The sequence below is a fragment of the Malaclemys terrapin genome, chromosome 9 (genome assembly GCF_027887155.1).
Source record: "Malaclemys terrapin pileata isolate rMalTer1 chromosome 9, rMalTer1.hap1, whole genome shotgun sequence".
NCBI lineage: Eukaryota > Metazoa > Chordata > Testudines > Emydidae > Malaclemys > Malaclemys terrapin.
In genome coordinates this window covers 52,146,175-52,170,551 of record NC_071513.1, presented here as the reverse complement: position 1 = coordinate 52,170,551, position 24,377 = coordinate 52,146,175, and the positions used below count along the sequence as shown (strand labels likewise).

General features: G+C 47.3%; 1 protein-coding gene across 3 annotated transcripts in view; it reads right to left on the bottom strand.

The window, feature by feature from the left end:
* EPHB1 (EPH receptor B1) overlaps positions 1-24,377 on the bottom strand; it is a 365,030-nt gene that overhangs the window by 256,290 nt on the left and 84,363 nt on the right. For all 3 annotated transcript variants that reach the window (XM_054040375.1, XM_054040377.1, XM_054040378.1), the window contains exon 2: positions 11,781-11,845. In XM_054040375.1, the coding sequence (XP_053896350.1) occupies positions 11,781-11,845 (65 nt within the window). The remainder of the gene's footprint in view (positions 1-11,780; positions 11,846-24,377) is intronic.

Here is a 24,377-nt window from a genome sequence, read left to right as displayed (position 1 = left end):
TAGCCATACCAGCACATGCTCCTTGCCTTTCCTCTTGATTCTCAGCTGGACAGGATAAACGGAAGCCATTTTTGTCCCAACTGCTCCTTAGCATAGCTGAGAGATAGGGCTGCTTGAATTTGCATTTGCTGTTGAACTTCTTTTTAGATAGAATATTGGGTTCTAACTAAATGCATGTCTTCATGGAAAGTACCTGCTTTCCTTGAACATTTTCAATTTTTCCATTTGCAAACCAAAAATCTGAAAACCAAATGTGAGTGGTTGGCCAGAATATATTTCTTTTCTACAGGTTTTAGCCATACAATTTAGATTTTCATCCAAAAAGTTTGTTTTCGGTTACCTAACATTGAAAATTTTTGGTTTTGGGGGTTTTAATGAAAACAAAAAAATTTATATATATTCAATTTTTGTCAAGCTTTTCTGGCGAAAACCAAACCATTTTCCAACCAATTCCTCTGAAGTCATGGGCAAAACTCTCATTGACTTCAATGGGACAATAATTTCACCCATAGCGATCAGGCTGTGAGAAAGAGCTGTAGCTGCATGCATGAGTTATGAGGTCATAAGTCAATATAGTTTACAATATTCTGGATAACTCTTATCTGGATACATTTTATTACTGCTGTGCAGACGTCCAGCACCTGCATTGGCCAGGAAATTGCAGAAACCTGCTTTAGGCATATTTATTGAGAGCTGTTAAGCTGAACAAAAGACTAAGATTGTGCTGTTACAAGAGGATACTTAAAGAATATTGCTTAAATGTTCAAGTAGGCATGGGAACAGGAGGATACACTGTTTAGCATAGACTGGCATCCAAACTGAATTGACCATTTCACCACTCTGGTCTGGTTTTGAGGTAATATACGGATGTTATCTCTCTCTATGACAGTGAGAGCTTTATTAGAATACTGAGGCTGGTTTTGGTGTGCACACTTCAAAAAGAATGATGAAAAATTCCAAGGGCTTCAGCAAGGCGCTACACGAATAATTGAAGGCCTGGAAAAATACCTTACAGTGAGAGACTAAAGATGCTCGCTCTAGTTATTTTGTCAAAGAAAAGGTTAAAATAGTAACTTGAGCGCTGTCTACAAGTACTTCATAGTAAAGGCTCTTTGATCTAGGATAGGGAGGCATAACATGAGCCGACACTTAGATGTTGAAGCTAGACAAATTCAGACTAGAAATAAGGTATAAATGTTTAATAGGGAAGGTAGTTAACCATTGGAACAATTTACCTCTTGAGGTGGTTGATTCTCCATTACTGGGAGTCGAAGTAGCATAGGGTCTTTTTCTAAAAGACAGGCTCTAGCTCAAGCAGAAACTATGGGCTCAATGCAAAAATTATTGGGTGAGGTTCTGTGGCCTCGTTTATTCTTGAGGTCAGATTAGATCATCTTAAGGGGCCCTTATGGCCTTAGAATCTATGAATTTGAGACATTATGAACTTGAATCTCCTATGGAACAGGTTGCCTCTAGCCCAAGAAAAAGGATTTGTTCTGCCATGCTGCATTTCATAATGCACATTTTGCACCTGCCTCCTGAGGGCTTCCACAGTACCTGCTTATGAGGGGCGATTACCAGCTACCTTTCATTTGCTATTCCGGTCGGCATTTTGGTAATTTGTCAATACCGGCTACGGGGGCTGGATTTTCACAGTCACTCAGCTCCTGAACAGGCATAGGAACAAAGGCGAGATGCTCACAAGAGCCCACACTGAGCGCCTCTCACAAAAATCAAAGTCGGGGCCCTTGTTTTGGTGCCTCAATAGGAGCTGAGCAGTTCTGAAAGCCTGGGCCTGGGTGCTGGAGGCCTCAGAAAAAATTAACTCTGACTCCAGGGAGGGCAAAATAAGAAGCAGATAGTGATCAGAATGCAAGATCACAGGTTAGAGGATTGTGAAATGCTAGTGCGGACCACTGTGGCAGGAGGAAGACTGCAGGAACCCAAATGGTAACCGCACTTATATACAACCCCTGCCTACTGAAGTAGTCTTAGCAGCCAGCTGTAAAACACAACTAGATTCAGTTGGGATTGAAAACTTCCACCAAGATAAAACATAACCATGTGAAGTATATTGGATTTTTCACTATTGCAATGATCCGTCCTTATATATTTTCATTGCTTTAATGTAGCCATCCATCTCACCATCCATCCACTGGCCTACCTCTGTACCACCTCTGTTGTAGTATCTAGCTCACTGTAACCCTCTAGCTATCAATCTGTTATACCCATCTATTAAACTGAAGCCAGTCTTCCTAACTGATTCGTCCCTCCCCCGCCGCCCTTCCCACCCCCCCGCCGCCTTTCTGTCCCTGACTTTGTCTATCACTTTCTCTGTCAGGGGAATGTGAGTCAGGTTATTTTATGCTTCCATTCCTCAAAGACTGGTATTGTATAAGAAAGATGTTTTAAGTGCCTCAGGGTGTTTTGTTCCTCATTACTTCATAAAAGTGACATTAATAGCCAGGGAAGAGCACTGCTGAGTGCAATTATGGATGATGTTCCAGGTATGAAAGCTGTTTTGAGCCTGCTAATGTTTCCTAATTACAAGCCTTTCGGTAGAGAGTGAAAGAGAGAGAGGATGGAGAACAGTGACTTAACTGAGTGGTTTACCTGGAAGGAGGAAAAGGGGGGAAGGGAGTTCAGAGACTTGTCTGTATGTGGAAAGCCTTTCTGAAGCCTGGGGGCCAGCTTGAGGACAAGATCTATCTGAAGGATTACGTCTGTGTGGCTGAGATACAATTCTGTGTATCAAGTCAAATGCATATAGCCAACTGTGCCATAGACCAAGTCTTCTTTCCATGGGCATCCAAGTGGAAGCCAGGCAGGAAGAAGCCACTGCACAGCTTCAGAACAGAATTCACTTTATGTAGCACCTGTTTGAGTGGCAGTGCCAGCAAGTCCCATATAAAGTTCTAAGAGCCATTATTAAGAAGTGCTAACAGTGTGCTTGGCCCTGCACACAGGTATTATAGAGGCCTGGGGCCCAGTTCTCTGTTACTGGCTTTATACTATTGTAATTCCATTGACTCCTGACTTACACTGATGTAAGCAGATCTGGTCCACTGTCCTTGCCCCAAAGCAATACGCTTAGTTTAGAGACAGCATAATACCCATTTGGAGATCAGCAATAGCTCACCCGTGTTGGTTAGAACACTAGGGTTATAGCTCCAGCTCTTTCCATCAAGTGCCACAGAAACCCCTTCCTGGGCAGCAGGAACCAGATTTTATTCTCCTCTGGAGGAACAAACGTACTCTAGGTAAATGCTACAGAAAACCAATCAGTTGACAGGAAGATATTTGCTCAATGGCTGCTAAGGACACTGCAGAAAACAGGCAGGACAGAAGATTATCTGACAGATGCTGGTATCAATCAATGCTGCTTTCACCAGTGCTGGTAAGAGAGGCCATTAAAATTAGAAGGATCCTTAGAAGAGAAATAATTCACGGGGGCAGGGGACACGTGTGTGTCTCCATTTCCTTAAGTGGGAGGAAGGAAAGAAAACCTCCTCCTCCACAATGATCCCACTGTCTACCATGGTTTTGGACTCTGGAGGTAGGGTGACATGCTGCTCTTACAATATGCTATGCTGGAAGGATCTCTGATGAAGAGCAGAGGACTCATTCTTTGCCCATGGACCTGGACCTGTAAACATATGATGTTGCCTATGAAGTTTGTAGAGGAGACATGCAGTCCTTTTCCATAGGCTGCTGTTAGAATGGAGATATAATACATTCTCTCTCTCCCCCACACCTACATACCCCATCCACCCGTGGCTGGGTGAGCCCTTATATTCTGTCAAGAGAGAATGCTCAGGTGCCTGATAAAAGACTCTACTAGACTGTCAGGCAGCTGAGAGATCCCAGGCTCAGATAGAAAGATCAAGGCTGAGGGAAAACTATACATGACCCACAATTAGCCACTGAGGAAGTATGAACAGGGGTAAAAGGACCCTTATCTCCCTTGGTGAAATCTTGTAATGATGTCTGCGGCTAGTTTACATCATATCTGTCTTTTGTAACATTAAGGCAGAACAAGTAGGTCAATGTTTTACAAACTGGGCTCTGGTTTTATGTGGCTCCATTTTTAAGTTTCCCCCACACCCTAGCCCAATTTTCAGAGCTGTTGAATGCCCAGCGCTCCACATGAAGTCACAACCTCTGACACCTAGTTGCCAAAAATGATGAGCCACTACCGACATGATGCTTCCATACCAGTAACAGCAGTAGTGGCTGCTTCGGCATCCTTTCTTAGGGCTAAGTCAACAATACTGGTCTGAAGCATCTTTTTAGGAAAATGTTATCTTCTATGCATCTGCTACAAGAGAGAACAAGACAACATCTACCGTGGATATCACTACGGAGTCCACCTTGCTCCTATGGACAGGGTAGGAGCTCTGATCTTGTTTGCTGAGGTTTGGGGGGGCTGCTGGACAACCTCACTCAGCTCTGATGATGTCCTCTGTGGCTGGGTGCAGGGGTATAAGTTTTCTAGACTGAACTGAAATACTACAGCTTTCAATGCCCAGCCCACTTAATTCCTGGTGCTTCTCCTTCCTGGGGCGATCACGTGGTCAGGAAGATCTAGTAATGGTACTACCCTCCTATTATCTCAGGTGTGTTCAGGGGAAAGAACTTCTCCCTATTTTCTCCTGTAAGACTTTGGGCATGGAATCAGACAGTTGCCCATCATCCCAGCAACAGGGCAGTAGTTCTGCGTTTTGGTCCTCATTTTCACTTTTGACTTCCTGGGAACCCTTGGGCTAGAACAGGGGTGGGCAAATTTTTTGGCCCAAGGGCCAAATCTGGGTATGGAAATTGTATGGCAGGCCATGAATGCTCACAAAATTGGGGCTTGGGGTATGGGAGGGGGTAAGGGCTCTGGCCAGGAGTGTGGGCTCTGGGGTAGGTCAAAAATGAGGAGTTCAGGGTATGGGAGGGGATTCGGGGCAGGGGGTTGGGATGCGGGGGGTGGGGTGAGGGCTCTGGGGTGGGGCTGGGGATGAAGGGTTGGGGGTGCAGGAGGGTGCTCTGGGCTGTGACTGAGGGGTTTGGTGGGCGGGAGAGGGATCAGGGCTGGGGCAGGGGCACGGGAGGGGGTCAGGGGTGCAGGCTCCGGGCGGCACTTACCTCAAGTGGCTCCCAGAAGCAGTGGCATGTCGCCCCTCTGGCTCCTACGCAGACAGGCAGCTCTGCACACTGCCCTGTCCATAGGTAGTTCCAGGCAAATGGGAGCTGTGGGGTCGGCGCTTGGGGCAGGGGCAGGGGCAATGTGCAGAGCCCCCTGGTTGCCCCTATGCATAGGAGCCAGAGGGGGGACATGACGCTGCTTCCGGGAGTCGCGCAGAGCCACGGCACGTGCAGAGCGGGGCAAGCCCCGGACCCTGCTCCCCAGCGGGAGCTCAAGGGACGGATTAAAATGTCTGAAGGGCTGGATGCGGCCCCTGGGCCATAGTTTGCCCACCCCTGGGCTAGAAGAAAGTGAGAAAACACCCTCTCTCTTATTGAAAGCTCTCTCCTCATTACCAGGGCCTGCTCTATTAATTGGGCCTACAGGTTTACCCTAACTGTGAGTTCAACTGTAAAAAGTGAGTGAAGGTTTATAAAACAGGCCAAAATAACCTATAAAAATGACGAGAAAAAGGTGCACGCGGGAGACAATGAGACTGAATTAGACCCAACAAAAAGCCCTGCTGATAACTCAAGGACTATGTTAAGATCATGTCTGGTAAACATGAGTGTGGAACTGGAAATCAATGGACAAAAAGTGAACAAAATAAGAAGGGAATGGGCTAGTCTGCCTGTTGCTCCCTTTTGGTGTTCTTAAAGAGAGAAGACTGGGGCAGGGGAGAGAAATTAGCAGAAGCAGCTGTCAGTCAACAACTGCTGGCTGGGTTGGACGAACAGATGAAGAGGCTACTGCTACACTGACTGACTAAAAGATGAGAGAACAGCTCCACCATTATAGCAGCTGCCATCCCAACCATCTGCTGGGAGTACTGTGACCTCTGCGGTGTGGGTTGTCCTGACGAGACTGGGCCAGAGCGGGGCCCAAATGACACTGCCATCTTCACCAACTCAATCCCAACCACCAGCTGGGATGTGAGATTGTCACTCCCTCTACCCCATGTGACCTTTTCTTTTCCACCTGACTACTTCCTCTCTCCCCCCCGCCCCGCTTTTCCTTCTGTCTAAGAGGAATCTGGCTTAGCCAGACAAAACTGTCTTTTCTGCGATACTGATAGAAGCCTGTTACCTGACAGCCAACTAAAAGCAATTCCCTAAGCAGCCCAACCTGGGTACAAGCCTGCCAGGTTTGGGGGGAGATGGGGTGCTGATAAGACCACATCCTGTGTTTTTCTAGTACTGAGTTTTCAAGTAAGAGGTAACACCAGAGACAGAAGCTGGATTTTCTCCCTTTGCTGGTCTTTTCCCCCTTCTTGTGCCTGTTTGTCTTCTAGGGAACAGGATTGGACTTAACAAAAACAGCAACAACTCCTGCCCATTTCAGTGCACTTATTCTTTTCCCCCAGTTATTACCTTCTAAGAGACTGCTAAATAAAGGGGGGTTTATTCTAAAAACTCTCCACCCCAAGAAAAAGAGAACAAGGGATGCTGTTTAAGTGACAGTCTCTCTTCATACTTTACATTTCAACTGTTTTTTCTTCCTTACTCTATCTTATCTTTCATAGAATCATAGAATATTAGGTTTGGAAGAGACCTCAGGAGGTCATCTAGTCCAATCCCCTGCTCAAAGCAGAACTAACACCAACTAAATCATCCCAGCCAGGGCTTTGTCAAGCCGGGCCTTAAAAACCTCTAAGGATGGGAATTTCACCACTTTCTTAGGTAACCCATTCCAGTACTTCACCACCCTCCTAGTGAAACAGTGTTTCCTAATATCCAACTTAGACCTCCCCCATTGCAACTTGAGACCATTGCTTCTTGTTCTGTCATCTGCCACCACTGAGAACAGCCTAGCTCCATCCTCTTTGGAACCCCCCTTCAGGTAGCTGAAGGCTGCTATCAAATTCCCCCTCACTCTTCTCTTCTGCAGACTAAATAACCCCAGCTCCCTCAGCCTCTCCTCATAAGTCATGTGCCCCAACCCCCTAATCATTTCCATTGCCCTCCACTGGACTCGCTCCAATTTGTCCACATCCCCTCTGTAGTGGGGGGACCAAAACTGGATGCAATACTCCAGGTGTGGCCTCACCAGTGCCAAATAGAGGGGAATAATCACTTCCCTCAATCTGCTGGCAATGCTCCTACTAATACAGCCCAATATGCGTTGGCCTTCTTGGCAACAAGGGCACACTGCTGACTCATATCCAGCTTCTTGTCCACTGTAATCCCCAGGTCCTTTTCTGAAGAATTGCTGCTTAGCCAGTCAGTGCCCCGCCTGTAACGGTGCATGGGATTCTTCCTTCCTAAGTGCAGGACTCTGCACTTGTCCTTGTTGAACCTCATCAGATTTCTTTTGGCCCAATCCTCCAATTTGTCTAGGTCACTCTGGACCCTATCCCTACCCTCCAGCATATCTACCTCTCCCCGCAGCTTAGTGTCATCTGAGAACTTGCTGAGGGTGCAATTCATCCCATCATCCAGATAATTAATAAAGATGTTGAACAAAACCAGTCCCAGGACCAACCCCTGGGACACTCCGCTTGATACCAGCTGCCAACTAGACATCGAGCCATTGATCACTACCCGTTGAGCCCAACAATCTAGCAAGCTTTCTATCCACCTTCATAAAAGGGAGTTTAATGGTCTCTTTGCCATGGTATAAAACAAGCTGAGGTCTCTCTCTCCTAAACCCATTTAAAACGTTTTGATGTTGACGGTGACAGGGTACGTAAACACTTTTGGCTCTTTGGGTCCAGGTATTCCATCTAAATTAACACAACAAGCCTTAGCCCTGGAAGACTGAGACACTCGGTTCTGAAGTATCTGACAAGGAAACCTGGGAGGCAGAGAAAGAAACAACACTTCTATAGGGTTACCATATTTAGTGCCTCCGAAAGGAGGACACTTTAAAGGGGCCCCAGCCCCGCCCCCAGCCCCGCCCCCGCGCCCACCCCAACCCCGCCCCAAAGTCTCCGCCCCCTCCCCTGCTTCCCGCGAACATTTGAGTCGCGGGAAGCCTGAAGCAGGTAAGGGGGGTGTGTGTGGGGGGGGAGGAGGCGCGGCCCACCCCCAGCACCGCAGGTCCCCAGCCCGTCCCCCGAGCCCCCGGCCCGGCCCGGCACCGCCGGCCGAGCCCCCGACCCGGCACCCGAGACCCCGGCCAGGCCCGGCACCGGGCCCCCCCGAGCACCGCCGGCCGAGCCCCCGGCACCCGACCCGGCACCCGAGCCGCCGGCCGAGCCCCCCGGCCCGGCCCGGCACCCGAGCCCCCGGCCCGGCACCCGGCACCCGAGCCGCCGGCCGAGCCCCCCGGCCCGGCCCGGCCCCGGGCCCCCCCGAGCACCGCCGGCCGAGCCCCCGGCCCGGCCCGGCACCCGAGTCCCCGGCCCGGCACCCGGCCCCCCCGAGCACCACCGGCCGAGCCCCCGGCCCAGCACCCGGCCCGGCACCCGGCACCCGAGCCGCCGGCCGAGCCCCCGGCCCAGCACCCGGCCCGGCACCCGGCACCCGAGCCGCCGGCCGAGCCCCCGGCCCAGCACCCGGCCCGGCACCCGGCACCCGAGCCGCCGGCCGAGCCCCCCAGCCCGGCCCGGCCCCGGGCCCCCCCGAGCACCGCCGGCTGAGCCCCCGAGCCCCCGGCCCGGCACCCGAGCCACCGACCGCATGTCCGATTTTCCCGGACATGTCCGGCTTTTTGGGATTTCCCCCCGGACGGGGATTTGGAGCCCAAAAAGCCGGACATGTCCGGGAAAATCCGGACGTATGGTAACCCTAACTTCTATTTCTTTCCCCCCAAAGAGAAGCTGTCAAGTTTAGTTGCTCCTTGTAGTTTGTTCTCCTGCAAGGCCTTTCTGCAGTTAAGGACTTCTGGAAAGTTAATGCTTTGGTCTTCTAGCCAGAGCTGCTGGTCCCTCACTGCTACTTTCAGCAGAGTCAGATTTCTCTTTAACTGGGTGTGAGCTTGCAGGGAATCCCACACCTCCTTTGCCTCTGATCAAGAGTGTGAGGCTCCAGTGATGCATGGAATGGATCTGGGTAAAACCCATACATAAGAGGTGATGTTTTAGGGATGTCTACGCTGCATGCTCACTTATGGCAGCATGTAGAGTACCTACAATGCATGCATCCCCCAGCTCAAGTATTAATAGCAGTATAGACTGTGAGGCACTGCTTAGGTGAGTAAAGAAACTCCAGAACCATATGGTATATACCCTACATGGCTCTCTACATGCCCAAGCAGTGCATCCCCTATCTACAGTGCTAGTTTTAGCAGTGTAGTGTCCCCTTGCCAGAGCCTTTCACTGCTGGGTGTAGCTACACAGTGCAGTGGGGGCACAGCTTGCTTTTCACAGTGGCACATAGCTACGCATACCCCATACCTCACCTGCCAGTGTAGACAAGGCTTCAGGGTGAACAAACCCCACACTCAGCTTATATATCTGTATAACGCCTAGCACAATGAGCCCTTCTCCTTGATCAGGCACCTTAGGGCTACTGCAGTAAAACAGGCTCTTGCTTGGGAGGACCTAGACCTACAACCAGAGTCAACAAATTTCTCTCTGCAAGGAAGGCTGGAGACCCAGAGCAGAATCTATGTGCCTGAGAGAAAGCCTTGTGCATAAGGTGAACAACTGGACACACTATTTTGTTCATGCAAATCCTGCATTTGCTCAAGCAAACCTGCCAGTGCATGCTCAGATTAGCAGCCATGTTGAGGAGCCTTTCAAAAGTTTGCCTACATGTAACTACAGAGTGACCAGCCCATACTGAAAAGTATCCCTGCACCAAAGGGTCTACTTATTATTCCTTCCTTGGCAAGTCACCCATATGAAAATGCAGACTCAGATACAAAGGTCTACATGCTTTGCACGTACATAAATGAAGGTGAACCACGTCTTGTGCTAACCAGAGTTATCTATTCAGGAAAAAAAATAAGACTGCAATTGCCAGCCTTAAGGAGGTCAAAAAGGGTGAGTCAGCTGTCCAAAAAAAATTCAAGCCAATCATGAAACAGAAAATTAAATTGGTTTGCCTTCTAGTTTTCCCCTTTATGGAGGAAGACATCCCCCCCACACTGGTGGTGAGGGATGATTTCAGATAGACAAACCCAGCCCGGGATGTACACCCAAATAGGCAGTCTTCTTCTTTCTATGGGAGGGTACCTCGTGCCCTTCTCTTAACCAGAGATGGGGAAGCTGTTCTCTCCCAGCACTATCCGGCTCCCATTGTGTCCTCTAGCATCTCCCTCCCCAGGCTCCTGCTCCATTTCAGTCTCCTACCCAATATCCCCCCACCCCCATTTTATCACCTCCTCTACAATCTGCTGCCCCCTAATATCCTCCTTCCCTTTCCCCTCACTTCCCCCCATTCTCCCTCCCTTCTCCCCAGTTTCCGAGAGCCGCCCCACACACACACACACAACCCTGAAGGAGGGTTTGCACACACACACACACTTTCCCCAGTTTATGAGTCAACATTCCCTCCCACAGAAAAACAGGTTCTAGTGCTCACGAGCTGTATATGAGCCAGGGCTGAGTACACAACAGTTACTGCTGTGCAATTTTCTACACAGTTAATGCACCAACAGACTCTGACTCATTGCTTTGCAAAATGTTTTGGAATGCCATGGCTATGGGCAGAAGGTGGTACCGTATAGAAATCAAACCCCATCTCTTCCACTCTGCAGCTGTTTCTGAAAGCCAACCTCTTCCTGGCAGCGTGTGAGTTGAGTGGAGGCTGATGCCATCTGAGAGTAGGAAAAGAGCCATGCACAGAGCGAATTTACAGCAGAGGGGATAGATCATTGACTGGAAAGATGACAAGCAGTTCCTAACCTGCCCCTGCTGTGCATGTCATGGCTAGGGACTTGTTTGAACCAGGAGAGGGAGAGTAGGTGGAGTGACTTTCCACTGGGGAGTCAGGCTCAAAGAGTGGCCTTGCCCAGCCGTCCAAGTGTAATTTAACCCTTGCCATATCACACTGAGGTGCCCGCTCAACGTTCCTGCCTTTGGAAGGGAGACTGGTGGTTCACAGATCAGACACTGCTGGAATAGAGAAGTGCAACTGGCTGTATATAGTAAATGAAATGTGAAATTTGGGTTATTCATAGACGCTAAGACTAGAAAGTACCACTGTGATTTAGGCTGTGTCTACACTAGCACTTTTGTAGGCAAAACTTTTGCTGTTCAGGGGTGTGAAAAAACACACCCCTGACTAGCATAAGTTTCGCCGACAAAAGCACCGTTGTGGACAGCTCTCCCATCAACACAGCTACCGCTGCTTCACTGTGGGGTGGTTTAATTATGCCAGCAGGAGAGCTCTCTCCCCTAGAGTGGCTACACAGGAGATCTTACAGCAGCGCAGCTGCAGCAGTACAGCTGTAAGATCTGTACTATAGACATAGCATTAATCTGACATCCTGCATAACACAGGCCATAGAACTTCCCCCCAAACACTTCCTGTGTGTGTAAAGATGGTGGTGAGTATTTTCGCTGATGCTGTTTGGCGAGTATTTTTGTCGTGGGCGAAAGGCAGTCTTCACCACGTAGAAAGGACTCAGAAGTTTTTAAAATCAGCATTTCTTGAAAATGACTGTGAGGCCTGCAAGACCTGATAAACATGCAAAGAGCCAGCAATTTGACATATCCACTTACCCCTGAAGGAGGGTTTGCAGTCCAGCCCAGCTCAGCTGTAGCCGTCCGGGTATCCATCAAGGTTTCTGAGGAGCACACACAAGAGGATCAAAACAAAATGAGTTACTAGGGACTCCAGATAATAGACTGAAATTACAAACACACTGCAAACGTATTTGGTATCTGATTTGGCACTCATTGTAATGACTAGCACTCTCTTTGGCTTTGATGGTGCAGGATCAGGTCCTGGGAGCTCTTCCGAAATAATGCAGCGGATCCCCTGTTACACTGAACAGTTTCTGAAGCCCACATTCTTAATGCAATCTACGTCAGCAGTGAGACTCTCCTGTTTCTCCAGCAAGACTCCCATAGAAATCAATTGGATTTATTTCAGCATAAAGCCTCAAGACCCGGGCCTACAAGTGAGTGAGTCACAAGTGCCCCCTTAGACTACAATGATGCATGTGAATCTGCATTGTGACAGCCCTGAAACAGGAAAATAATGTTACCCATAAAAATGGTTGTGTGGAGTTGTAAAAAGGTACCTATATTAAGGCCTGGATAAAAAACACTAACTCCTGGCTGCAGATTTCATTTTGCTCCTTGAATTGTTACAAAACAGGACAAGTCCAGGGATGGGGGGCGGGGGTCTCAACTTCAGTCACAGATACAATCTCTGCTCCCAGGGATCAAGAGATTGAGCATGGCCAGTTCTGCAGTCCTGGTGTGAAGTCGCTGACTGCTGGGTGCTTTGATCAACAGCATTGGATGTCCTGTTTTATGGACTGGCAGCTGTTCCACGTACCGAGTCGTTGCATACATTCATTGTCCCCGTCACGGGTGGGGGGGAGTCAGATCAATGAATAGTAAGTAATATCACTGCAGTAGGATTTCTGTTTTGGTTTTTGGGGGGAGGATTATTGCAAAACATTAAGATGCAATACAGCTAATATTTTCCCTGCCCTCCTTTTATAAGAAAAAAAACTACAACATATACAGACAGATGGGGAAAATCTTCCAGGTTTTATTTATTTGTTTTCAGTAAGGCAGACACAGAGATTAATTTGCTTGGCTCCTGCATCTTTACCAAATGCAAAAGAAATTTGTCACTCATGTCTGGTCTAGCTGACTGTCTGTCCACCCCCAATCCTATAAATGTTGGCGTTTTCCTTTACAGCCCAGATATCACCTGTGTGCCTAAAAAGGCAGCACTTTTGTCCCAAGAAAGTTACTACTTCAATGGAGTAGGAAAGTGAGGAAATGAATGCTGGAAAGATAAACATGTGGTGCTGGAAAGATAAACGGATGGGAAATAAAATCAGTATAACTAAAAGCATATAATACATGCTGCCAAACTGTTGTGTTTAACTCCTCCATCAATGTTCCAGAAATCACAAGTGGGAAATGAGGAACTCCTATTAGTCTTTCCACCCATCCTTTGCCACTACTCAGGGACATAGGGCTAGAGGACTTCTACCAGGACCCTCCACCCAGTTTCTCTTGATTAATGTTCTATATTCTTTCTTTAATCAGCACCATTGGCTAGAAGCATTTGACATGGCTCCTTCAGAGACTGAAGTGGGGTTTAGCAGTGGAGATAAGGCGTTCCACCTCTATTTAGAGTATAAACAGGGTTCAAAAGTTAGTGAGGAAAATCTAAAATTCTCACCAGTATTAGGACTTTCCTTCTAACTATTGCTCTAAGACATTTACGTAGCCCTTCACCACAGTATCTGCATGCTTCACACTCTTCGTGTCTTGTTCCTCACAGCCACCTGTGAGGTAGGACAGTGCTATTACCCAGTGAGGAACTGAGCACACAGAGGCTAAGTGACTTACCCAGGCCACACAGGCAGTCTGTGGAAGAGCAGGGAATTAAACCTGGGTCTCCTACACCTGACACTAGCAACCTAAACACTGGCCCATCCTTGCTGTCCCTGTAGGAGTACGGCATTGGCAGTGGCCCTGCCACTCACCTTACCTATGTCCTCCATCTACTTAAATAAGGAAAGAAGTGGACACTGTCAAATCACAGAAGTTTTCTTCCTTTGGGCCTCCCCTGGCAAACCCAAGAGCTACAGCTGTTAGGAGCCTTACAAAAAAAATCCACCCTTAAAATGGCATGAGTCATGGTGAAGTTGTGAAACGTCTGGAAAATGGGAGACACACAACTCCTCTGAGGATGTATGTTGTGTGTGTGTGGGGGGGTGGCAATCAGTACCAAGAATGGGGAGTGGGAACCACCACCTCACATAGGCCTACTTGGAGCAGTGATGGGGAGGCAAGAACAGGAGGTATAACAGTGAGGAAGGCAACACCATTAGAGAGAAAGGAGGGTCGGGGAAGAGAGCGCTCCGGGAAATGGGCCATGAGAAACAATGTTGGGAGAGAGACAGAGAGCGGGGAAGGGAGCCTAGAAAACTGAAGGTAAACATATGTCTGTAGGGTCACATTCAGATCCTCCTCAAGCTGGGAAGCACCTTACTCTATCAATAGTCCCTCTGAAGTCATGAGGCTGCTCAAGTAGCAGAATGCTGTTTTACATGGAAGCAGGGCGGGTAAGAGCTGGCTTTGTAGTTAAGGCGCTACTGTGTGACCCAGGTGACTTGGTTCAGTTCCTGGCTTCTATAATTGGGCAAGTAACTTCACTGCTGTGACTCAGCTGAGTACCTGTAAAATGAAGAGACTGCTCCCTTCGTCCTCCTCTTTGAATAAGCAAGAGACAGAGAGACTAAGTTCTTCAGAGTAGAGCTTGTTTGTTTGTGTGTGGGCAATGTTTCGTGCAATGGGGCCTTCAGGCACTATTGCAATAGAAACACCACCATTCAAAAGGGGAAGGGTATCGGAATCTGGCCCGTAAGGGGTAACACGAGCCTGAACAGGAAAAAAGGAGAGATTTTTAAGAGGCTGAAGCATTAGGGGTAATAACAGCCAACAAAAAGGAATGAAGAAAGAGATATCAAGATGTAAAAGAAAGAGTGGGAAATAGAAAAGGGAAGAAGAGAAATGCAAGGGGATTCGAGTCATTTGTTTTTAGAAACTCAGCTTCATTCAACAATCTGGGCCATAGTGTAATGTTTGTCACAAACAATAGTGGAGGACTGTGCTGCGATTCCTCTCAGCACACTTCCATTCACTCGCCTCCCCCGAGAAATGCCACTTGAGTATTTGGCAGCTACAGAACCAGGGCTTCCAAGCTCCTTATGTGTATCTGTTAACTCCAATAAATATGCAGTGCCACCAGCCTTAGTCCTTAAACACACTTTGTTATATACACAGCTCATCCTTAAGCCCTTCTACAAAGAGGGTTCTTAGTCAAGGCAGGCACTCTATTGGGCAATCACCACAAATCTGATTTCCTTCCTTGCACACATACCTCTAGAAGGACTGTCATATACCTCATTAAGAAGCCATTAATCCTTACTGGAGTCCTTCAAAGAAACAGGTTGATATGCCAGTGCATACGTTAACATGCCGAAGTGATAACTCGTGACCATAGATCCCCTGCCTTCCAAGCAGAGAACTCTGCCTACCTCGGCACTTCTCACTGTAGTATCCAAGTGCTTCAGAATTAGGGGCTTTTATCTTCACAACAGCTCTGTGAGATAGGGAGGTATGAGCCCCATTTTACAGATGGGCAATGTAAGCATAGGCTGGATTAAAATTCCTTGCCCAAGGTCATACAGGAAGTCTGTGGCTGAGCTGTGAATTGAACTCTGGTCTCCTGACTCTCTATCCACCAGTCCAACCTCCCAACTCTGCAATAACTAAGGAAATGAACAACCACCACCTCATGTCAGCAAAGATTGTTCTAGTTTACCCATAATTCATCTCTTTTTTTAATATATAGGCTTGCTGTGTTCAATTACAGGAAAGGCACTTTTAACAAGTGTTTATTTAGAAAAGATTTTCACTCCATCATCTCTCTTCCTGTACATCAGTTCAGAGCACTTATAACTTGCTTCCCTGGAGTGCTTTTCTTGGCTGCGCTCTGACACCAGGAATGTACTTTTGATAACTTCAGCCAGTAAGGTGCTTCCTTTGCACTGATTTCTGTAGTTCCCTGGCTGTTGTAACTTGGCAGTGTTCTGTGCCGTTCAGAGCAGTTGACTCATGAAGTTAGGAAAAAAATCCCTGTTAACAAATATGTTTTGCCCATCAAGTCTGCAGTGACAAGGGGGAGGTTTGCATCCTCTTCCTCTGAGCTCGACTTTCTTATCTATGCCGCGGTGCATGACTGCGAGACACGAGGGGATTAATGTTAGCAGCAGCAGCCGCCTGTCACACAGCTCTGCTCTAACATGACAAATGAGTGTTTGGTTCTATTACTGCAGGGTTCTTTCCTTTAGTCTCCTCAGGCCTATTCATTCATGGCGGATGAAAAGCTCCTGCAGACAGTGGATTAGAGGCTGACCTCTAGCAGGCCTCGCCAAGAGATTTGGGGGTGGGGGAATGTTACCTGGTCACAGGTCACACATGTGGCAAATTACACAGCTCTAAGCTTGAAAAACCCACAGTTGTGGAACATTTAACTGGGAGAGGGGTGAAGTTTCCAAGTGATGAGGGTTCCCTTGTGGTGACCAAACTCAATTCAGGAGGGGACAGTCTTTTCTGCCTCTTCCAGGGCATAGCTTGGGGTACAGAGAGGGCAGAGTCTCCTTAACCTGCCCCTTCTTTTGTACATACATAACTCCTAGGACAAGAGCTTCTGCTTAGTGAAGAGACATCCAACAGCCCCATGCTCAGTGGGTTCGTTCTCAGCAAGAAGTGATGCAGCAGCCAGGGCTCGTTGCCGGGAGGACAGCTTTGCTAAGCAGGCTGAGAGGCCAAATGTTCCATGTGGATGCCCTAGAGTTTGACAGATCGCAGCCCAGACCTTTCTTCCATTCCTGACCCCAGTGTCACACACCTACAATCCTGCCAACTGACCATTTTTCTCCAGATCCACTCATCTTGCTAAGATTGCCCATAGTCCAACAGTCTGTTACTTTACCTGGCAGCACAGTAATAGGGGCAGTGCCATTTATAGGGAAAAGGGCACAGATTCCTCCCCCTGCCAGACCCTTCTCTTCCTCCCTCAGGTGCCCCCACCACCACCAGGGGTAGGCTGCCCCCTCAGCCCATGAACTACTACACCGATCCCCTCCAAGTCTGAGTGGCATTGCGACTTGACACAAACCTGAGCTGCGCGGTGACCCTGCACACCAGGTCACAATACCACTCACTTAGAATTTCGCTTGGCCAGTCCTGTTCCCCATTCCTCTCCTCTCTTCCCCAACTCTCCTCCCCCACATCATGAGGAAGGGATGGCTGGCCACTCAGGTTTGGCTCAGCCAAAGCATGGTCAGGCCATGGCCTACAACTAGAGGGTCTATAGAACTGAAACAGACCCCCAAAAGGTCATGAGGTTAAAAACACACAACTTTGGGGTTCTTTTTGTCTCCTGGTGTCACACCCTTCAAGGTTCACATTTTCAAGCTTTTCTCCACAACCAAAAGGCTAGAAACTTACACTTATTTTCAATGAAAGAGGAGATTCTCACATAATAATGCGACACCCAGAGCTAGGAGTTTTAGGAACATGATTATCATGCAATTTGCAATGAAAGTGCAGGAGCGGGAAACACTGGAATTGAGAGCTGAATTCTCTCTCCAGGCCATGTCCAGACTAGGAAAAGTGGCCATGTCTGAAGAGATGTCAGCTAACGTATTTTTACACAGTACTGAGTAGCCAGGGAAAATCATGGTGTGACGTTGCACCCCATAAGACTTTATGGAAATATGCTTATGAATGTATATATGACATAACTGGAATGTGTTTTATGCTACATATGCCATGTAACATATTTCTGTAAAGGTTATGATCTACTGAATCTATTCATCCTATTTGTATGCATGTATCATTTTTGTACTTGAAGTTATAAATATTGGCTGTGTACTTGCTTGATTTCTAAGTAGCCTTAGTAGAGCATTTGGTCAGCTTCTTGAGAAAGGAATGTGCAAATTAAGTGCCCAATCAAGAAACATTTAAAGGACAATGAATCTTGGAAGGCTCCAATCCACATAAAAAGTCTACCTGAGGACATTCAAGGTAGCATGTAACCAATGGCTGCTGCCTGTAAAAACGGAGTCATGCATGGACATGTGACTTGCCCATGTGACTCCAAAACTCCATCTTGGAGCTGGACTTTGCATAGGAGAAAGGAGGGGATCTCCACCCACAAGAGAAAGTCTATTTAAGCCCATGGGAGACCCCTCCATTTTGTCTTCAGCTGGCTAAAGAGATAGCATCTCCACCCCCAAGGATACCTGAAAGAAACTGGAACAAAGGACAGTAACTACAGGGGGTGTGAGCGACTGCTAGACCCAGACTAGGAGATTAGTCTGTAAAAGGAAGCTTACTGGGTGAGTTTTTTATCTGTATTCAGTTTTCTTAGACACAGACATGCGTGTTCTAATTTATTTTGCTTGGTAATTCACTTTGTTCTGTCTGTTACTACTTGGAACCACTTAAATCCTACTTTCTGTAACCCAGAGTATGTATTATGTATGTAATACCTGGGGGGAGGGGGCAAACAGTGCATATCTTTCTATCAGTGTTATAGAGGGCGAACAATTTATGAGTTTACCCTGCATAAGCTTTATACAAGGTAAAATGGATTTATTTGGGGTTTAGACCCCATTGGGAGTTGGGCATCTGAGTGTTAAAGACAGGAACACTTCTCAAGTTGCTTTCAGTTAAGTCTGCAGCTTTGGGGTAGGTGGTTCAGACCCTGGGTCTGTGTTGGAGCAGATTGGTGTATCTGGCTCAACAAGACAGGGTTGGAGTCCCAACCTGGCAGGGAAAGCAGGGGCAGAAGTAGTTCTTGGCACATCAGTTGGCAGCCCCCAGGGGGTTTCTGTGATCCAACCCGTCACAATGGTTAACATCTATGCTGCTAGAGGTTCATCTTACACCCCGTATACACATGACATGAAGTCATGTTAGTGAACACTATTTCAAAACACAGCATTTTTCTAGCATACGCATGGCCTCACTGTCAATAGTGAGATAAATATGTCATTGCATCATGTTGTGAGCAGAAGGCTCCTCAGTTTAAAAGTGGTCCAATGTGATTCAAAAGGGGAGGATGTATCACTTGGCTTGTGACACTGAGCATGGTTAAGTACCAAATGATCCTTTCTTGATGGACTTGTTCTTATGTACAAATAGTCTTTTTGTTGTTACACCATAGAGTCTCGGGCCCAAAATCTAATGGTACACTCACCCTCAGATTTTGCTCCTGACTCCCACCTACAAAAAAGTTGTTTTACAGAACTTTCTATTTACTGTATTTTGCAAGAGCTCCACAATCCAGGAAAGTGTTTCAAAAGCAGCATTAGCTAAATCTCTCTCAGCTCCATGCCATCTTGAGATAACCCAAGTCCTCTGACTCAGAAGGCCCAGGAGTCTGAAAAGTTCTTTATAGGAGTCATACTGCTATCAAGCATTCTGAAGTCAGTTTGAAATTTGAAAGGGTCTCAGGTATTTGTTCTTGGACTGTGTCACTCTCAGCATTTCAGGGGCTTCTACAGAGGTTTCCTGCACCAACAGAATCCATCACTTCATGTGCCAAAACACAGGGGGTAAGGTTCTAACTGCAGTCTGGTTAGTTTAGGGTCACATTTTAAGCACCGACACTAGATATTCTAACAGGCTCAGTTCCCATTTATGCACCGGAACAAGGGCAGGTTTTCAGAAGTGCTCAGCAGCCAACAGCTCCCATTGTATCACATTGTAAAAATTTGGCCCTCTCTCAGGACCCAGCATGCTGAGCTCTCTCAAGAAGCTGCCCATTTATTTTTGTTGCCTAAACAGGGGCTAAGTTCTTGGGAAAATCAGGGACTATGTTTTATCATCAGAGTGACAGGCAGTGTAGAATGCTTTGTAAGCTGCCTGATGGCTTGCTGATCCAAAGAGCTCATTGTTTATCCTTGAATCAGACAGAAACCGTCCACCCCTTATGGACACCAGCTAGGGTGACCAGATGTCCCGATTTTATAGGGACAGTCCCGATATTTGGGGCTTTTTTTAATATGGGCTCCTATTACCCCCCCTCCCCCATCCCCGTCCCGATTTTTCACACTTGCTGTCTGGTCATCCTAACACCAGCACACTCCATACTGCCACCTGAAAGGTATAACCAGGTAGCTTAAATTTTCATCCAGGGTGATGACTGGCCTCCCTTTAAATGAATCCAAATGTCATTTTTATCTGTGCCCATATCTGTGGGCACAAATCAGCATATTTACACCTCAAACTACCTGAACAGCCTACATAGTAAGACAGACTCAGACTCTATACACACCACTCAGATCTGCCAAGTGACAGGCTCTGTATTGCCACAGACTGCAAAGAGGCATGGAAGAGTTGTGTATCAAGCCGATGAGTATGCTGGTCTCTGCAGGAGGCATGAGAGAATTCTCTACTAGCTAAGCCACCTCAGTGGTACGCCCAGACAATACATACACCACCAGGACAATCAATCACTCAGGAGAAGAGTGGGTGGAAAGGCGGTCGGTCAGGGGCTAGTGTAAAAATTACTTTTCTCAGCTTGCTAACGAAGGGATTACAGTGGATCACAGCCTGAGCATCATCAATCAGACACAAAGCCTCAAAGTCATCTCCCTTTCCTGTCCTTTTAACTCTCCCTTGTTCTTCCATCTTCTCTTTTGTGTTTCTCCCTGTCTTCCAGTCCAATTCCACATACTCCCCACCCCCATCTCTCCTACTCTTTTGTCCTCCTTTCCCTTTGCTCTCCTTAGCCTCAGCTGTTCTCTCTTCTTGCCTTAGGTCTCTCTCTCTTTCTCCACATATATTTTTTTCTTTCTGCACATCTAGTAACTGTCTGAGTTGTTAACAGCAAATGCAGGTCAGCATATAATCCCATTAACAGCAAAATTAGTGTCAGAAGACCTACACAGAAGATCTTTAGCTCCCGAATCATGGAGGAACTGAATCAATCTCCCAGTTCCCCTGGGAGTGACTAGCTATTATTGCCTGTTTCCAGCCCACACACAGGACAGCAAGGGCCAACTGCAAGAGACACGTTCTCATCCTCTTCCCCCCCAAATATTCTTGCTACTGAGTGAAACTCAGTATCCACTTTGCAGGAAGGGTGGAGCAAAGTGGCAGGCAGGTGTTTGCCTATGCCTCTCCGAGTCACAAGGGATCAGGACTGTTTAAAATAGGGGTAGACATTCAAAAAGCAGCAGGCAAGACATTTTGCTTGATTATTCTGTATCAGATATGCAGTCAAGGAGGTGCAATATGTTAATAAAGGAAATATCCAAAGCTTAGATCTTACGGCCTGAACAAAACAGAAACTCCAGTCAACTGCAGGAGTGAGTTAACATGCTAAGCAGGTAAGAGCTCTTGCATATCTCGTCCTTCCAGAATATGCATATCTGCAAATTGTAGGAAAGCCATGCATTATTTTTCTGATATTCTTACCCAAAATACATTACAATAAAGGCTGAGAAAAAGAATTAAATAAACCAGCAGAAAATAAAGCATGAAAATCAAAAACAACAAAGAGTCTGGTGGCACCTTAAAGACTAACAGATTTATTTGGGCATAAGCTTTCGTGAGTAAAAACCTCACTTCTTCGGATGCATAGAGTGAAAGCTACAGATGCAGGCATTATATACAGACACATGGAGAGCAGGGAGTTACTTCACAAGTGAAGAACCAGTGTTGACAAGGCCAATTCAATCAGGGTGGATGTAGTCCACTCCCAATAATAGATGAGGAGGTGTCAATTCCAGGAGAGGAAAAGCTGCTTCTGTAGTGAGCCAGCCACTCCCAATCCCTATTCAAGCCCAGATTAATGGTGTTGAATTTGCATATGAATTTTAGTTCTGCTGTTTCTCTTTGAAGTCTGTTTCTGAAGTTTTTTTGTTCAATGACAGTGACTTTTAAATCTGTGATAGAATGACCAGGGAGATTGAAGTGTTCACTTACTGGCTTGTGTATGTTACCATTCCTGATGTCCGATTTGTGTCCATTTATTCTTTTGCGGAGGGACTGTCCGGTTTGGCCAATGTACATGGCAGAGGGGCATTGCTGGCACATGATGGCATATATGACATTAGTGGATGTGCAGGTGAATGAGCCCCTGATGGTGTGGCTGATGTGGTTGGGTCCTCTGATGCTGTTGCCAGAGTAGATATGGGGACAGAGTAGGCAGCGAGGTTTGCTACAGGGATAGGTTCCTGGGTTGGTGTTTCTGTGGTGTGGTGTGTAGTTGCTGGTGAGTATTTGCTTCAGGTTGGGGGGTTGTCTGTAAGCAAGGACTGGCCTGCCTCCCAAGGTCTGTGAGAGTGAGGGATCATTTTCCAGGATAGGTTGTAGGTCGTGGATAATGCGCTGGAGAGGTTTTAGCTGGGGGCTGTATGTGATGGCCAGTGGTGTTCTGTTATTGTCCTTGTTGGGCCTGTCCTGTAGTAGGTGATTTCTGGGTACCCGTCTTGCTCTGTCAATCTGTTTCCTCACTTCCCCAGGTGGGTATTGTAGTTTTACGAATGCTTGATAAAGATCTTGTAGGTGTTTGTCTCTGTCTGAGGGGTTGGAGCAAATTCGGTTGTATCTTAGGGCTTGGCTGTAGACAATGGATCGTATGATGTGTCTTGGATGGAAGCTGGAGGCATGTAGGTACGTATAGCGGTCAGTAGGTTTCCGGTATAGGGTGGTGTTTATGTGACCATCACTTATTTGTACTGTAGTGTCCAGGAAGTGGATCTCTTGTGTGGACTGGTCCAGGCTGAGGTTGATGGTGGGGTGGAAATTGTTGAAGTCCAGGTGGAATTCTTCAAGGGCCTCCTTTCCGTGGGTCCATATGATGAAGATGTCATCAATGTAGCGCAAGTAGAGGAGGGGCACTAGGGGACGAGAGCTGAGGAAGCGTTGTTCTAAGTCAGCCATAAAAATGTTGGCATACTGTGGGGCCATGCGGGTACCCATAGCAGTGCCACTGACTTGAAGGTATAAGTTGTCCCCAAATCTGAAGTGGTTGTGGGTGAGGACAAAGTCACAAAGCTCAGCCACCAGGCTTGCTGTGGCCTCATCAGGGATACTGTTCCTGACAGCTTGTAGTCCATCCTCATGTGGAATATTGGTATAAAGTATAAAGTGCTTCTACATCCATGGTGGCCAGGATGGTGTTTTCAGGAAGAACCCGCATGGCCCCACAGTATGCCAACATTTTTATGGCTGACTTAGAACAACGCTTCCTCAGCTCTCGTCCCCTACTTGCGCTACATTGATGACATCTTCATCATATGGACCCACGGAAAGGAGGCCCTTGAAAAATTCCACCTGGACTTCAACAATTTCCACCCCACCATCAACCTCAGCCTGGACCAGTCCACACAAGAGATCCACTTCCTGGACACTACAGTACAAATAAGTGATGGTCACATAAACACCACCCTATACCGGAAACCTACTGACCGCTATACGTACCTACATGCCTCCAGCTTCCATCCAAGACACATCATACGATCCATTGTCTACAGCCAAGCCCTAAGATACAACCGAATTTGCTCCAACCCCTCAGACAGAGACAAACACCTACAAGATCTTTATCAAGCATTCGTAAAACTACAATACCCACCTGGGGAAGTGAGGAAACAGATTGACAGAGCAAGACGGGTACCCAGAAATCACCTACTACAGGACAGGCCCAACAAGGACAATAACAGAACACCACTGGCCATCACATACAGCCCCCAGCTAAAACCTCTCCAGCGCATTATCCACGACCTACAACCTATCCTGGAAAATGATCCCTCACTCTCACAGACCTTGGGAGGCAGGCCAGTCCTTGCTTACAGACAACCCCCCAACCTGAAGCAAATACTCACCAGCAACTACACACCACACCACAGAAACACCAACCCAGGAACCTATCCCTGTAGCAAACCTCGCTGCCTACTCTGTCCCCATATCTACTCTGGCAACAGCATCAGAGGACCCAACCACATCAGCCACACCATCAGGGGCTCATTCACCTGCACATCCACTAATGTCATATATGCCATCATGTGCCAGCAATGCCCCTCTGCCATGTACATTGGCCAAACCGGACAGTCCCTCCGCAAAAGAATAAATGGACACAAATCGGACATCAGGAATGGTAACATACACAAGCCAGTAAGTGAACACTTCAATCTCCCTGGTCATTCTATCACAGATTTAAAAGTCACTGTCATTGAACAAAAAAACTTCAGAAACAGACTTCAAAGAGAAACAGCAGAACTAAAATTCATTTGCAAATTCAACACCATTAATCTGGGCTTGAATAGGGATTGGGAGTGGCTGGCTCACTACAGAAGCAGCTTTTCCTCTCCTGGAATTGACACCTCCTCATCTATTATTGGGAGTGGACTACATCCACCCTGATTGAATTGGCCTTGTCAACACTGGTTCGCCACTTGTGAAGTAACTCCCTGCTCTCCATGTGTCTGTATATAATGCCTGCATCTGTAGCTTTCACTCTATGCATCCGAAGAAGTGAGGTTTTTACTCACGAAAGCTTATGCCCAAATAAATCTGTTAGTCTTTAAGGTGCCACCAGAC